Genomic DNA, 17,793 nt, shown 5'->3' with positions numbered 1-17,793 from the left:
TATAGGGTTTGGTTCAAACTCGAATGGAACTGGAAGAAACATACAAATTAAACTTCTCATTCTACAATTTTAACATAGCAGAGTTTGACATGACTACCACGTGTACATTTGGAACACAATTAAAGACAGTCACGAGCACATGTCGTGACCACAGTCGTGACCACATACTGGCGCAAAGTGCTGCACGAGGCAAGAAACAAGACTTAGCTAGCTAACTAACAACCACTTTGTAGTTCATAAATTAGCTAATGGAGTCATCGTTGCTTCTGTAGTCTACAGTTAAAATTCATTGCTTTAGATGTATTAATTACTAACTGGCTAATATTATTGAAAATGTAAACATTGCGTTAGAACAGGCGGCCTGTCTAAACTAGCTCGCTAAAATCACAACTGGCAACTGGACTTGAAACCATCTCGTGTGGCTCAATTAAAAGCTTATATTCTTTAATTACTTTTACAGTGATTATCTGGCAGCATGTAAGGTAATAAACATCATGTAGCTAGCTCTATTTTTTCATAGAACGCCTTAGATGTACTTACATAGTGAATTCTTTCAAATCTCAACTGTCTGCGATACGAATTGTATCAGGTTATTTGTAGGGCTTCTCAACCTGAGTATTACTGCGCACGTAATACAATTCTCGTATCATTCATTGGTTCAGAATACTGAATTCTATAAATATTTTATTTATTGAATACACAGGCATTATTTTCGACTCAAAGGAAGTAAAACAAATGTTTTACTATACACTGTACACATACTCATTGTATAGTAAGTAGGCTATACAGTTGGGTAGGAGAGAGAACTATATTTTGGTAGTATAATGGCGCAGTAATCACTACGACCATGGACATTTCGAGGAGACCTCTACCTCCCCTTTTCATAATCTAGTCACATGCGACTTGCTCCAATCTAAAATATGTCCACTAGTTGGTAGCAAAGTACAGGCGTGGCTCCCACAAACCCATGTTGCCCCAGCTAGGCCTACCTGACTTCAAGTCAGTAGGATAAACTGTAACACTACAAGACATTTGTTGATATTCACAAAAATAGATGCAAAAGCACATTAAAGATGAATTACATACTGTATTCATTACAGTAATTGTCACTCAATATTTAATTTAATGTTTTCTTGTGCTACCCGAATTAAGAAATGAAAGTAATAATCAAATTATGTGGAATGTAACATGTTTTATCTTGTTATATGTATTAAGATGTACAGTAGCATTAAACTAGAAGACATGTTTTGATGCTGCTTATGATTGCATTCCGTAGTCCCTCTCTGGTCCGTCTCATCAACATCATTTGTTTTGATGTAGCCAAGATCAATGGGAAATGCCTGTTTTTGTGGAAAAGCACATAACAGAGCTGAACATGGATTCTGGATGGACATACTGCATCTAATTTCCTCTGGATGTTCAAAGAGGAAAGTGAAATGTGTGGTTACTTTTCCCCATAAATTGATGTTCTGAAGTCAATGCTGTGCTTGTATGAAAGATATGATTCAAATTCACCATGTTGGTTGGATAGTAACGATAAGGATAATGGAAGGAAGCTTAGACAGAAAAACTACATATATGTTACCTATGGTTGCCAGCCAAAGCCCTCTTGCTACTGAGTCATCTCTCTTTATGTTAGTTGCTCATACAGTAGTTGTTTTCATAGTTATAAGGCCTGTATTTGCTATGCTATTTGTTTGATAGGAACTCTCCTCCTTACATGCACTTACAATAATATAATGATAATCTTGGGCTCAAACTTAAACCAGCACTCATAATTAAGGAAGCCAGAAGTTGGAACGGACCATTTCCTTTCTTGTTTCGGTGTTGCTTCTGACTTTGATGAAAGATTCATGATTCAGCTGTAAAGTATTAAGGATTCTGTGACAAAGTCCAAAATGTCCTCTCAACGCTCCATTAAGAGGGTTAGATTGTAAGTTCCAATATCTCTTCCTTCAAACCTCTTCCTCCCATCTCCCCTTCATCCTTTAGAAAAGAACGTGGCACCTTAGAGGGCATTTTGAGGAAGATGTACGTAAGTCTTTCATGTCTGAGATCTAAGACTGATTACAGATTCAGACCTGAGGGACCAGTCTGAGAGGAATCACTCCAGTCACTGTTTACCTGCCTGAAAAGGAGAGTGAGTGAGGGGAGGGGGGGGGGGGCATTCTAAATTGTTCCTATTTGGTAATCACACATTGCACATTGTAAATTAGCTGAAGATTACACAACAGAAAAGAGAAAAAAGAGACCTAACACAGACCACCTAACACAAACCACCATGGACATGATAACTGTTTCTGTAATTGTTTGACAGGGCAGTTAAATGCAAATGAGAAGTAAGTACTCCATGTAATGTCCTAATTGAACACCTGGAAACATAAACCCACCCCCTTTAGAAAGATGAGGTCATAAAAACTAACTGAATGGGTGCTCCCCTAAACAACAACTGACCATTCTGTTTGAGGGTTGTTTGGCTGGTCTTTTGTCCTTCAATAACTACTGTTCCAATAACATATTTTCCTTGGAAACAAAGTGTACAATCTCAGATGAATGTTTCCCATTCTTAAAGTTCCATAAGGATCTGTGTCATAGAATGCATCCTGCAGGTTTCACACAGAAGTCAGTCAATGAGCATGATACAAGGCAAATATATTGTTAGGGGCATAGTGTTCAGCCAACTAAATAGATGGTGGATGATCTCAAATCCTTCATTTGATATAGTGTAGGTTAGTGGCCAACCATCTCTCAATAGTTCTTCAGTGAGAAGATACAGAGAATACATTTCATTCAGTAAGTGCTAAAAACTATTTTCAGAAGCCACACCACTATTTTATCTATCACACCACCTTTCACTCCAATGATAAGGCATCAGACACATACTATGAAGGCAAAAATATTCCTTCAAACGCCACCATTTCCCTTATAAAACAACAAAGGCCAAAGCCCCAAAAATGGATGAAAATGAAAGGAAAAAGAAGAAAAGCGAGCGAGCTGAAAGCTGAGCAGTGTGAGGCTGAGAAAGGTGCCCCCTGCCAGGGACGTTGATGAATGCGCTTCAGGCTTCAAGCTGGCCCAGCAGCCCCCAGCAAGTGTGGATCCCACACTTACACTAATCAACCACTGCGAGACATCCAGGCCCAACACAATTGAGTGGGCGCTTTCCTCTCACAGAAACATGTAATGTACTGTAGTTTAACACTGAATACCAAATTGGTTATCTTGTTTTAAAAATCATTAACATCACTATCAACATTTGGGGTGTTTCTGACTCAATACATACAAGAGTAGTCTGTGTCCAATCTATCATGGTCAGCACTGTGTCCTCCAACCTCACTGACCCAATTGAACAAAAATCATACAAACAAAGCAAGATCAAAGCCTTTAAAGCAAAAGCTATGTACCAATTTAGCTCCCACATTTGATTGCAAGTAGTACAAGAGGGGATTCTGAATAATAAGGACACCATGATATCAGTAAGCAGGTTAGGAAAATTAGATTACTCTATTGCCTGCTGTGGAACATAATCTGTTCAGCATCAATGCAATCCCCCTATAAAATAGAACCCCCCCACATACACACACAACTCTCAGATCATAGAGATAGTTTTTCATGGCCTGTGCAGGATGGGCAATAGACTATGGTGTTGGAATCCTAGCCTATTGGCCACCCCAATAGCACCAGATACTGTGGAACGAAATGTACCACACTACAAAAAGTACCATAACCAGGTCTATTGAGGGCTGTATCATAATGTACATCTTAATCCAGTACTCTAACCAAGCTGAGTCAGCAAGCACTCCTAAAAGATGGTTTTCTACCCCAAAAGATTAAAGTCCATGGGAAGGGTTCTCGTTCTCCATGATAGATTGAGCATTTTCTAGCCTTTAATCTTTAATAAGCACTAAAATGTACCATTATCTCCATTTAATAGTCTTGACCAAAATGTGGAAATGTCTTTGAACTGCAGTAAGTGGAAACAAATGGATACTGAGATAAAGATTCCCTAGAGGATGTTGACTGTCATGGACATTTTTCCACATTTCCTCCTTAACGGACAGTTTGAAGTTGTCCTGATACACATCACAATGGTACAGTAAAGTAAACTACTGATACTCTCTAATGTAACATATCCATTATCTTCTGTATGATAAACATCTGAATTATTTCTCATTTACTGTGATTTGCTCCAAAGAATCATCAGGATATTGTTGTTATTGCTGTTGACCATGTGTGATCATAATGAATGAGGGCCATAGCGAACCCCTGCATTATATTTTGTCATTTTGAAATACAGTAGACATACTTAACCAGAGTCCAATTAAATTAGCTCTTTCCAGATGAAACAAAGCTTCAAAGTGATTGAATGACCGGGGACATTTTCCTCCTCTAACATTGTGCTTTTACTCATAGCCTACTGACATTGAGAGCAACAAGGGCTAAACTCTTAATACCCAGAGCTCTTTATGTAGGAGTAAGCTTGTTTGCAAAGAGATAAATAAAAAGGTGTTCAAAGCAAATATATAAGCCTGAGCTGACAGTATGCCCACTGTTTGTCATACAAGCTGGTAGACAGAGTGACACTTAACCGTCATGACAGATTTCAGCTATAACCACACACTCAGGGTGCCATGCTGATTGGCTATGCACAAAGAGCAAAGGTTGACATTCATCCTTATATTATACTTAATGTTCAAGATGATAACATAAGAGGAATGAGAGGAAAAGGCCATGATTGTTCAACTGGTTAGACTGTGACACATCTGCAGTTCCAAGTATGACTGGAAACATCCTCATGGAGAAATATTTACTTTCAAGTATTTAGATAAGTAATCTAAATTGACTTTCAAAGCACAGGCCAGTCAAATGTGAAGCTATATTACATTTTCACATGTTTTGAAAAGATTTAGTCTGGTAGGCTATAAAGTACTACTTACCAGACAATGGCCCCTCTATGGTTTGCAGGAATACCTTTGTTAGGAGGCCCTAGTGAACATCTGATCATTTTGGGAGTTTTATTGGGTGCTTGATTGTTAATTGGGAGATGGTTTGCTCTTGTCTCGTTGACAGGCTGCAATTAGTACACCTGGGCTCCTCCCACTAAAAGAAGTGCATGTTAGCTTGGTGTAGTCACGTCACGGTCACGCCTTAACGTCTCAACGAGACGTCCTTGATATAACTTCTTAAGATAAAATGATCCAATCAAATATTCGGCACCACTACTGAACTGTTCTTTAAGAGAATATTTATTCGAGCACATCAGCAAACAATAGCATCAGCAAACAATAGCATTTCATTCCATGGAAAGGGGTCTTATCTAGCTTCACCTCCTCAGGCCAGTATAGCTGGTTAACTGCAGAAGCTTCACCGGACAAGAGCCCCCTTTAGCCTTGGTACATAGTCCTTTATACATTAGATTTAACATTTGGGGCTGGGCTGTCCCTCCCCCCTATCTGTTAGTTTTGTAATTGTCAGCATAAAATCTGTTGCAGCTGTGAGCAAGTGTTTTAGTTAGTTATGTGGCCTTCAACTCCTCTCTGTGTGTTATCTTCTTCTTGTGTTATCTTCTTCTTCTGGCCTCCCGTTGTCATGGTGATATACGTACTTGTGTGAGCACAGAGCAGAGCAGTGTGTCCTTAGCTTGTGAAAACATAACTGTTGGAGTTACACAGTCCTATGAGTTAGGATTCGATTAACAAGTTAAAATATAGTATAGAAGAATAGACTTATCATTAATCATTAGTTATGAAAGTATAAAATCAGTACAGAAAAATAGAATATCATAACAGCAGGTATAAAATGGTTGTTAGCACATAGGTACAAATAAGTAATTTACAGGCGGTTTGAATCATAACACTTTCTTTTAGTCAGGAGCTTTTCTTCTTCTTGTCGCTCAAAAACAGAACCTCTCTTTTGGCTTTGCGTGACCTTCTAATTGTTCTCAACTGACCTCAGTCACATATTATTTAAATGAGCACATAGTACATGATTTATCACTTTTAGTTATTTTAATACAAATTCCCAACACTACCCCCATGTTTTGAAGGTCAAGGATTACAATGATACCATACACAAGTAACACAACATCATAAAATGTTCTGGTGAATAGTTAGTGGTGAAATCAGTGACGTTGTGAGAATGATTAAAAGGAAATCGCAGTATCTGAGAATATGCATATTCAATTGTCATAATATATTTCATATAATAATTTATTTACTATCGTTCTCTAGGTCCAGAATTGTCTATTAGGCTATGAATGTAGGTATTTCAGTTGTTGCACCTTACTTGGAAAGTGTTGACAGAGTGGATGTGGTGTGGGACTGCTATGAAGCAAACAGCTTAAAGTCCCAGACAAGACAGAAGCGAGGAACGGGCACAAGAACAAGAGTGGATGGAAAAAACAAGATACCAACCAACTGGAAAGGCTTCCTGAGAGTGGACGAAAATAAAACAGAACTGTTTCACTTCCTGGCCAGGAACCTTGTGGAAATGTCAACGACCAAACAAGTTGTTTCCAGGTACGGACCCAATGCTCTGTCAACTCACCCACTACTAGACACACATCATCTTTCCCCTTGCACACATGAGGAGGCAGATACAAGGATGCTACTCCATGTGGCGGATGCTACAAGAAAGGGGTATAGAAAGATCATCCTGCGCACTGTGGACACAGTTGTGTTGTGGTCCTAGCCATTGCACACGTGTCTGAGCTGGACATTGAGGAGCTGTGGGTGGCGTTTGGGACTAGTAAGAGCTCCAGGTACATACCCATCCATGAGATCAAATCAAAGGCTCTTCCTGTGTTCCATGTTTTTACTAGCTGTGACAGTGTGTGCATTTGCAACCAGGGGCAAGAAGGCAGCATGGGATACCTGGAATGCCTATGACATGGCAACAGAGGGTCAGGATAGGCCCCCACACCTCCACAGCCATCAGCCTCAGCACCGGATCCCCCCAGGGCTGCGTGCTGAGTCCCCTATTCTATTCCATCTACACCCACGACTTCATCGCCGTCCACCCCAGCAACGCCCTCATCAAGTTTGCTGACGACACCACCGTGGTGGGCTGCATCTCCGAAGGTGACCAGGCCGCGTACCGCGACGAGGTGGAGCAGCTGTCAGTCCTGTGTAAAACCAACAACCTGCAGCTGAACAAGCTAAAGACCCAGGAGATAATTGTGGACTACAGGAGGAAGAATACCGTCATACAGCCCCTGTACATCGATGGTCTCAGTCTTCAGATTCCTGGGCGTCCACCTAGAGGATGACCTGACCTGGAGAACCAACACCACGGCGATCATCAAGAAGGCACAGCAGAGACTCTACTTCCTGAGAATACTCAGAAACTACCACCTCAGACAAGACCTGCTTGTGTCCTTCTACCGCTGCTCCGTGGAAAGCATCCTCACGTACTGCATCTGCGTGTGGTTCCTCAGCTGCACAGCCACAGAGAGGAAAGCGCTCCAGAGGGTCGTCAAGGACTGTGTTAGGACTGTGTTTGATTGTTAGAACCTAGGGCTTGCATTTAAATTTAGTTGCACCTGTTACAATGACAATAAAGATAATTAATTCATTAATTCACTCTATAATCGCACCAGCAGCCAACTCAACATCGATGAAGCCCGTCTTGAGTTATTCACCAAGAAAGGAAGGGGAAAAGAGTAGTGTACCAAGGACGACATGGTTGGGGACAAGCTCTTGTGGTTGCACCTAAGATGCCATCATCAACAGACTGGGGTTGGATGGATCCAAGTGACTGGAAACCTTTGTGGTCAACTCTTCCACAGGCAAGCCAGTCCATCCTTGAACTTTTGAGTTGTGGCTGCAAGAAAGGCTGCCGGGGGCATTGCAAGTGCAGAAAAGCCTCCTTAAAAGAGGTTTTTGAGACATACCTTTTTAGTTTAGCAGTCTCTTAATCCATTTTTACTTTAATCGACCCTCTTTTACTGTGCTACACTGATCTCTGTGTAATACAATGTCTTATTTTCTATACTACTCATTGCCTTATATTAACGTTTATTTTTTTACTGTATTGTTGTATTTTCATTGTGTTGTTGTATTTTCATTATATTGTTAAGCACCATGTATTGCAATTTTGCATGAAAGGCGCTATATAAATAAAGTCGGATTTGATTTGATTTGAAACCACAAGGGGTCGTACGCATAACGTTCGGGACAAATCGATAAATCAGACTATGATGGGCGGAGCTTGTTAACCATCAATTTGGGTAAAGACTGCAACATGTAGTGGTATATTGCATTACTCCAGGAGTCATGGCCAGCTGTGGGGCACAGGACCCGTGAATGGTTTCTCTATCAGCTCAACTACATTCGTTCCATGGAAAGGAGATACATTGGAACATCCTCAGATCCAGGACGTTATTGGAGAAAGTACTGTCAAATTAATTGTTCACTCTATTATAATTTGCCGGCAGCACTGATCTAGCCTGGTTGGGCCATAGCCTACGCGTAAGGAAATGCTAAGGTATGTTTGTTTTGATTTGCAAGTTTGTGAACTTAGAGTGATGTTAGAATGTTTGGCAGACCGAATGAAGCTTCATCAACAAAATATTTTTCTTTTCTTTTTCTCTCCCTCTCTCACACACACTTTCTAGGTACAAATATCCTCCAGATATGCGGTTCCATGTCGGAATACAGGAAGAATTTCAAGTTAAAAAACCATCTGACCTCATGTTGTTCTAATATCGTTACTTTAATAGTAAAAAAAAAACATCTGATAAACCGACGCATCTAAGTGCGAATCGTCTGATCAATGGCTTTTTTTGTAAAAAAGAAGAAGTTTAAGTTTCAGACTCATTTGACTTTGGAGGAGTTGACTGCCGTGCCCTTTGTCAACGGAGTATTGTTCTGCAAACTTAGATTGCTGGATGGGGGAGACTTTATTGCAACTTCCTCAAGGTAAAATATTCCAATTCCAATTCGTTTTTAAGAAAATGGTCCAACTGTTAGGTTAAGTCTAACCCATTGTAGCCCATGATTTATAAATGAAAACAGAGTACACTCTTATGAAAAAGAACTATCTAGCTGTGTATGATAAGCAGCCTACCTTAAGCAGAGGTATCTGAAACTTGGTTTCAATTAGCAGAAAATCTCAAATGAGTGCCAAATTATTTGCATCAATGTGTTCTTGGGCATGACATTTACATTGTGTACAGAAGTGAAATGCTCATTATGTGTTGTCTGTGTCTGGATGTACTGTTGGCACTTGTATAGTGACATTTTTTGTTTGTTTAAAACAAAGTCCTTTTTTTCTCAATCAGTTGTCTTAAAAAGCACAATCCACTCTGAAATGACATGTTTTTCCCAAATACCTCCACAAAAGTGTGCCTCTTATGTTCAATATTCTGGGTTTGAAAGGGCTATTAATGCAGCATTAAATCATCTAGTTCTGTATTTAAATTAAGCTTAAGTGGGCCAGACTGGTTACTGGATCATCAAGAAGTAATGCTAGAGTAATGCTAGAGCCAAGCTCTTGCAGTTGTCTATGTTCCCTGTCCTCCAAGCTGTGCATTCTCATTCAAGTCACATATACTCCCTCCCCTCCCCAACCTCAACACAAAAACAGCTTTTGTGTATTTTCCGTAGTCCCCCAGAGAAGAGCCTAGTGGGTATGGTAGAAGACATCTTACCAGGCAGGGATTAGCTCTTGTGGGGCAGACTGGATGTCTCGGTTTGATCTGGCAATCTCAATATAAACTGACACCACCACTACCCCCTCCTTCCCCATACCACACAAGATGCTTTTACTGAGGGAAGAGAACTATTAGGAAAGTAGAAGAGCCTATATAAGGCTGTTAATAATGCCCTTGAATTTTGTTGAAGAAGAGGCTGAGGAGGAAAGTCAGGCTCCTCTGGAGCTTTCAGAATGTTAGGTAGAGGTGCGTATAACCCAGAGATGAAAGTTAGTCACCACACAAAAACAAGAGGCTCCCCTTACTCAAAGTTCCCAGTGGTCAAAGTTGGTTTCAGAGGTAGATGGATGCCTACGTGAGGGCTACATTTCATTGGGCTTTCACAGAGGAGCTCCTCTTTGTCCCCTCAGCTGGAGAACCTAATGATGCAGTAAGCCTTGCTGGACTAATGAACTGTGGACTCCATGTGTATGTCCTTTTGAAAGGGCAAAAAAACTAAGCAAAATCTTTATATTAACCTTAATCATGAAGACTTGTCAGCGGATGTTTCTCCGCTGTGCCTGTCATCATCAATAAACACATGAAAAGTTTAAAAGAATGTTGCCTCCCACTTCGTTTCCCTTGCAGTGATACAGGACCCTAGTGTGTTGGGCGTCCGTGAAGTGTCTTGTTCAGGATTATATAACTGCTTGGCTCTTTCCCATCTGCTTGAGTTGTCTTGCAACTCTGTCTCTGATTATCTCTGTAACCCGAGTGCAGAAAACAAGGGCTCCTCAGAATCACAGAGATGGATTTAGGGGCGACCCAATGTGTCCGTCTCTGAGATGTAGTGTTATGTCATAGGCCTGGAGAGTACAGTAAACAACACTCTTTTTGTTCTGTCAGACTATGCCTGGCGTTGTTGTTGTGTCTGAAATAGTCCTGAATGACATGGAGTTTGACCAGTGGGCCATGCGCTCCAGTGTAGAAGACCCATTGATTGGAACACAGAGCTTGGAGAATCAGTGTTCCACATTTACAGCATGTGATCCCCTCTGCTTTTTTTTTCTGAATAAAAGTCAGTCAAAGAAAATGTCTGAATAAAAGTCAGAAAAAACTGAATAAAAGTCAGAAATGTTTTTCAGAATAAGTCCGATTTTTCCCCCTTTTTTTCAGAATTTCTTTTTTCAGACTTTTATTTAGACATTTCTTTTTCAGGCTTTTATTCAGAAAAAAAAGCAGAGGGGATCACATGCTGTAAATGTGGAACACTGATTCTCCAAGCTCTGAAGAGTTCAAACACATTTCTGGGCCTTCCAGGTCTTGCCAACTCACTGAAGGCATTCATCTCTCTGCACTGAATTATAAGCCATACAGCCCCTATAAGGATTTGGCAGGGGAGAGCTATTTGTACTCACATGTGTTTTGTGTTTTAGCAGCCATATCTCTTATGTTTAAGTCTCGCTTCAAGAACCTGAAGTGTGCGGAGCGGGTGTTTGATGTGGCCATGGGGCCTGATTGGATCCATTTCCTGCTCTGGATCAGATTTGTCCAGGGCTGCAAGGCACAGACATGGGGGACAGCCGGCTCTGCTTGCTCATCGAGAAGGGGCAGATATTGGGAAAACTGAATGGGGGGGGGAGGAGAGGAGTAGGAGAAAATGAAGTAGAATGTGAACACTGGGAGAGGAGGACATTGACTGCGACACGGGCTGCTCTACAGCTGTTTCCTGTTCCCCCCCCCCACCTCTTCCAATCAGTTTGAGATATTTGGCCACACTGGTCTCCAACGAGGTAATCAAGATCGAGTATCCTGTTTAATATGGCAGTGTCCACTGCTCTCCCGCCCATGGTCAGTCTACGTGTTGAGTGAGTGCAGGCTACTTTCTGACTGACTGACTATGCAGGCTCTTGTTTTGGAAGGCCACAGTGTCAATGATAACTGCAGTCTTGCAGCCCTAGATTAGTACCAGCAACACAAACACAAAGACAACCAGGCCCAGTGTTTGTACTGTAGGAAGGCCTGGCTTGACGTCATGGGCCCCTGCGGAACGGTGCTGCTTTCTCAGCACTCCGCTCTCAGGCTGTTTATCTGGGCCCTGTCCGGGTTTGACACGGGCCTGCTGCTGTTTGTGTTTCTGCTGTGGAGAGGGCCCGAGGAGCAACTGGGACAGGATGGGAGATTAGGATCCCGTACTAGTGCAATGCTGACAGAGTGAGTCATCCTAAGCTGGGGTACTGTAGGGGCCACAGTGCATGTATTTTTGGGGGATAAATCCTTTTGACAGTGTGATGGATACGACTGGGAATCATTATGTACTGTTCTTTTTTAGTGTCATGCGATTATCTTTGTCTGTATGTAGTCAATAGTTTATTGTCATACATTCTTTGTGTTTGGTTATGGGATGCGTCTGTGTAGTTTTATGATGTGTCTTTGTAGCTCGTATGGGACTGGGTGTAACAGGTCAAGCTGATGTTGAGAACTGGGCTGACCCCAGCGAGAGTGGTCTTTCAACATTATTCAGAGTGTTCTTCTCTTGTTTCCTCTGTGTTTTTGCCATAGAGTGCCTTGAACAGCAACAGTTTTTGCTTTGCTCTGTATTTTTCCGAGTTACACTGACCCCGATGCGTTTGCCGTGCATGCATGCTCCAGGGTATTGCAGTTTGCAAATATCTGTCCTGCTTCAATTAAAATGCAGCAAATGTAAGTGTGTAAATGTGTCCCTCTGACATTGAGAAATGTTGCTTCCTTGGTGGAAGGTATCATGGTGACACTTTAGCCTTGTGTAATTGAGAACTCTCTTGGTTACCGGGTCACTCTCAGAGTAGCCTCAAGAAACCTCTGGTACAAAAAGTTTGGTTGTTAAATGTTGCGTCCAACCTCCTCCCCCTCTAACTGGTGTTCTAACTCTTTTACTCGTTTTGATTGGATGTTGTCAGGGATTTTAGGCGTGTGTGGTTGCCATGGCGGTTGAATAAAGCCATCTGGACTGTGGAATGTGGGTTAGGAGTGTTCCTGCAGACAGACTAATGGAGGGCCATGATTAGCGTGAAACTCCTGATAAGAGGTGCGTGTGTGTGTGTGTGTGTGCGTGTGTGTCTGTCTGTCTGGCACAATATATAAAGGGACGGCTAAAAAGAACCTGAGAAGAAAGGAATTTTTTAAATAGCGAACAAGATGAATATTTCGAAAGCTGCAATGATCAACACTGAATATACAATTATAGAATGTACCAAGATCTGCATTGTTAGAGAAAATGGGGAACTCGATCTACTATTCCAGATAATACTCCAGTATGACCAAAGCTGAGTCATGCAATGGGCTGGAATCATTGAATCTGTTTTGGCAGCAGTGGGAGTATGACTAATGTTTGAAAATATGAAAATGAAAATATAATAGTGTTATGTTAACACTGGTTTTCAGTGTGTTTCTGAGAAAGGGTGTCTGGAGGTGCAGGCAGTGTTGGTGGGAGCTGCAAACTAGTGAATAGGTGAGGGGGAGGGGAATGTTAGCAGCAGCTGCCACCAGTTTGCAGTGATCCATAATGCTGGGGGTGTGAGGGGGGGGGTTTGGTCCTGTTGGAAACACTAGGATCAGGGCAAGAACATGGGCAACTTCAGTCAGACCTACAGACTCCTTATGAGGAAGTCTGAATCATATCTATGTTGTATCTTAGTCATGTCTCAATGCAGACGGCCATGATAATACAGTCACACAGACTTTTTTTTCTGATCTACACAGCAGCATGTCCACTGGGTTAGATAGAAGGCTGTATCCGAAGTCTGTGCACATTACCTGCTGATGTCTATGAGTAGAATTTGAGCCATTTTATTACAGACGATATTGGCACTTAGTGCCTCCATATAGGTGAAGCCATGTGCTTTTGGGGACAAGTTGTCCCTGGTGAAGTAGCACACCACATGTGGCCCCCCAGACATTTGGTAACTTGGGCAGATGATGGACCCCTCCCCAGCATGGCATGGAGCAGGAACAGATGCCCTGGCCCTGGGCCCTGACGCCCATTATAACAAGGCCTCTCAGCCCTGGTCAGCAAACGCTGATATCTCAGCGGGTTAGGGGGCTTGTGTTTACTGTTGTTCTTGCCATGACGTTGTCACCTCTTTGCACCCTGCTGGCACCTGTATGGTGCTGACTCTCTTTCCTGTAGACTGGTTATTTGGACCCCATTAGCTTTTACATGAGCAACAGTTACTTCGTTGAATTTGTGTGTTAATTCTCTGTGTAAAACTACTCAGGAGCACTGGTGTCTTTGCTGCTCTCTCTCTCTCTCTCTCTCTCTCTCTCTCTCTCTCTCTCTCTCTCTCTCTCTCTCTCTCTCTCTCTCACTTGTACAGTTTGTCCTGAAGGATGGATGGTACTGTGTATCCTCTGTGATAACTGACCACAGTATGGTAATGCCTGATTATTTGCACACTACCACAAGGCAATAATTACACAGACACATTTGTCTAGCTCACCTCTCAACTGTGTAAGATGTTGGTTTTGTTGTATTTATGGCTAGTTGTTTGCGTTGCCGATGACTCGTACTGTACACATCCGGCGTTGTAAATTCTAGAGTTATTCTAAACGCATTTTGTGTACCAGGGTAATGAAGTAGCTGGATGGCCATTGGCAATACTGCTTGTTCTCAGTTCTCCAGTTGGAGGAGTGGGGAACAGAATAGAGTTACGAAGTAGGAAGCAGGTTCCCACAGTAAAGCCTGTATCCATACATCAACCACTGTATACACAACCTTTTCCTTCCCCAAATGTATGGAGAGTTCGACATGAGTTGGCCTATTTACAATGTGAACTTTGTTTGAACAGATACCTATTTATTGTTGACAACAGTTTCCTACTTTCCTTGACAACAAGTTTGCGCTTTCTTCAAAGCTGGAGAGAGGGGTATATGAGAGAGAAAGCAAATGGACTAGGGATATCATATGCTCCCTTTTAATTTGCCGTCATATTATTAGACTTGTCATCCAGTAATTATTGTCATACATCCTCCACCCTAGATTTTGTATACCATTGACCAAGTATTGGTTGTTATTAAGACTGTGGCGCACTGATGACGGTGACAAATGTGATCTTTACTTATCTGTGTACTTTACTTGAAGGTCATTTAACTCTGCTGTACTCTGCCTCCCTGATCAATGTACTCCATTCTCCCACAGGGAGGAGGTTCAGGAGAACTGTGTTCGTTGGAAGAAGCGGTTTACCTTTGTGTGTAAGATGAGTGCCAACCCCACTACTGGAGTGCTGGATCCCTCCATCTGTAGGGTGTCAGTGAGAAAGGTAAGACCCTGTCTGTCTGTGTGTCAGTTAGTGTTGCCTGTCGGGAGACCTTTCACAGAGTGTTATCGCTGTCTGTGAACATCAGGCACTGCTGTACTGTTTCCTGCATGTACTGGACTGTTTATCTTTCCATGTACTATTCACCCTCCTGAAAGTGTTAGCTCCTAGCACCATCTGTAATCTGATGGTAGATCAGTGTGGAACACAAACCCTCCACTGCATGCCTGTCAGAGGAGTCATCTGTCTCTTCCTGTTTTCACTACAGGAACTCAAAGGAGGAAAAACATATTCAAAGGTAAGAGCCCTTACCTCCTGACCACCCCACCCTACGTACATACACTATTTATAAACACATACAAACAATTGACTGTATCAACACATGTAAACACAACTGTTACCCCATGTAATATGTACATGATTCCTTCCACAAACATAAGTGGCCAGTATAAGTGACCAGTTAAGCACTCTGGTATGAACAATACCCTGATGTTAACAACATCAGTTGTTGTATTATTATTATTATTATTATTATTATTATTATTAGCATCAAAGTAATCACAGTAATAGCTTTTGACAGATTTTAAATAGGCCGCATTTCAATGAACTTCATATGGAGAAAGTTTAATGTGAATGAATGGACTCAGGTTGTCAGGGACCTTTTCCTGTGTATTCTCACTCTCTGCATTTGGATATCCTTAGGCTAAATATAATCCCCTTTCCTCCTTGGAAGTTGGCTTCCTTAAATACACACATCTGTAAACAGTAGCTTCTAGTAAATGAAACCTGAAGAAAAGGAAATGAGTGTTGTGTCCTCTTGGCTGGCTTGAGCCTAAAACAAACAAAGATAACTCTATAGGAGGCCTAAGCGTACGTGTGGTGTACGCTGTATAGATGTGTACACTGACCCCTCTATTTTTGATCCCATAGACATGTAAAAGCAATCATGTGGAATCATAGTATAGGCAGGTAGCCTGTAGAACTACTTAATGAAATAGCTTCTCTCTCTCCCTCCCTCAGCTGGGCTTTACTGACCTCAACATGGCAGAGTTTGCTGGCTCAGGCTCTGCGGTTCGCTGCTGTCTGCTGGAGGGTTACGACACCAAGAATACCCGGCAAGACAACTCCATACTGAAGGTTAGGCACTAGGTCAGGCTATCTATCCATCTTGACATTATGGATGTGGTTTGTGTAGGGTTACTGTTCTCTCTTCATGAAATATTTCATACATTTCCATGTATATATCACGTTTGATCATTTTTGGTGAAAGTGATCTTTATCTTCTCAACATCTCTGAAGGTGACCATTGGGATGACCCTCCTCTCTGGGGATCCATGCTTTAAGACGTGAGTGATTTGAATTGCTCTAATCGAATCTGGGTTTTGGCGTTAAGCAATGTGAAAATAAAAGTCCCCCCCCCCCCCCATTTAGTAAGGTTGTTGGCCCTGTTGCACAGGGCTGTAGTCCTTTTGCTTTATTTAACAGACTCGTCATGTTCCCTAGCAGAGCCCCCAGCACAGCCAAGTCCATCTCCATATCAGGCCAGGACCACGCCCTGCAGCTGGACTGTAAAGGGGAGGGGACTGGGGCCTCTCACCCCACTGTAGGGGCTGCAGGTGGGCGGTCAATGAAGCCCAGACCCTCTATTATCAGCTCAGGTATGTCGCAGCACATGGTTGTTTTATGGTTACCTACATAACAGTGACCTGTTAACCTTGTTTTTCTTATCATGGGGAGAGATTGATAGGTGTGTGGTTGTTGTCAGGTCTTCCAGAAGAGCCGGATCTGTACCAGGCCAGTCCAGGAGAAGTGTTCCAGTCAGGCCACTCCCGCAACTCCAGCTACGCCAGCCAACAGAGCAAGATATCAGGTGAGAGCTTGCAGTTATGTAATTCTCTATTGACTACTGGAATAGAACACTTAAGTTGACCTAAAGGGGACTACACAAGATTCAAAGTGTGTTAGATGAGGATACATACTGTACAGTTTGTGCTCATGTTTATAAAGAACACTTCCTGACTGTTCCCCAGGCTACAGCACAGAGCACTCGTGCTCCTCCAGCCTGTCTGACCTCACACACCGGCGGAACACCTCGACAGGAAGCAGCGCCTCTGGGGGCCTGAGTGTGAGCATTGACACCCCCCCTGAGGGGGAGAGGGACCCCTGCCGCCCAGAGAGACCCCCTCGTCCCCCACGGCCCATCCTGCCATCCAACAGACCCCCCAGGCAAGACCCCCCACAGATGTGTTTAGACCAATGCATCTGTCTTTACGAGCCATTTAACACGTCATTCCACGTGTGTAATGCTTCCACTGAGATGTCCCCTGTGTTGCTGCATCTCATTCATCTGCTGACTGGGTGTTTGGTTCTATCCTGTGGCAGGAGGAAGCAGAGCACAGTGGAGAGCCATCCAACCTGGGTGAACGACACCCGCATGGACGCTGATGATATAGTGGAAAAGATAGTCCAGAGCCAGAACTTTGCTGACATCAGTAACACTGAAGGTATGAAGCCCTTGCACCCCTTCATCCCTCCAGCACAATGTGATTGGTCGATACCTTGTCTGTTCTGTTCCTCTCACCATACTCTTATCCTTCTCCTCTCATCTCACACAATCTTGAGTCTTTTTTGATGGTCTCTCTCCTTCTCTCTTTCTCTCTTCCTCTCCTTCTCAGATAGCAATCTGCGACTGTTTGTCAGCAGAGATGGCTCCACTACCTTGAGTGCAATACGGCTTGGAAACAGGTGAGGGCGCTGCCAGAGGAGATGCCAGAGTCTCTCGTTCTCTCACACACCTACGCACACACACAGACTCTCAATCTCTCTCTCTCTCTCTCTCTCTTAGACACACACACACACACACACACA

The 17,793-nt window shown here is 42.6% G+C and overlaps 1 protein-coding gene across 1 annotated transcript in view; it reads left to right on the top strand.

Annotated features, from left to right (window-relative positions):
• Positions 1-8,772: 8,772 nt before the first annotated feature.
• eeig1a (estrogen-induced osteoclastogenesis regulator 1a) overlaps positions 8,773-17,793 on the top strand; it is a gene marked incomplete at both ends in the record, with an annotated part of 9,141 nt that continues 120 nt past the window's right edge. Inside the window, 10 exons of the mRNA XM_080532772.1 lie at positions 8,773-8,918; positions 14,808-14,928; positions 15,194-15,223; positions 15,946-16,062; positions 16,225-16,271; positions 16,432-16,583; positions 16,691-16,795; positions 16,956-17,151; positions 17,308-17,429; positions 17,601-17,670. Coding sequence (XP_080388898.1) covers positions 8,773-8,918; positions 14,808-14,928; positions 15,194-15,223; positions 15,946-16,062; positions 16,225-16,271; positions 16,432-16,583; positions 16,691-16,795; positions 16,956-17,151; positions 17,308-17,429; positions 17,601-17,670 — 1,106 coding nt within the window. The remainder of the gene's footprint in view (positions 8,919-14,807; positions 14,929-15,193; positions 15,224-15,945; positions 16,063-16,224; positions 16,272-16,431; positions 16,584-16,690; positions 16,796-16,955; positions 17,152-17,307; positions 17,430-17,600; positions 17,671-17,793) is intronic.

The sequence above is a fragment of the Nansenia antarctica genome (assembly GCF_963989245.1).
Source record: "Nansenia antarctica genome assembly, chromosome: 5".
In the NCBI taxonomy this organism is placed as follows: domain Eukaryota; kingdom Metazoa; phylum Chordata; class Actinopteri; order Argentiniformes; family Microstomatidae; genus Nansenia; species Nansenia antarctica.
Note: the sequence above shows the minus strand (reverse complement) of the source record. Positions and strands in the feature narration are given on the sequence as shown.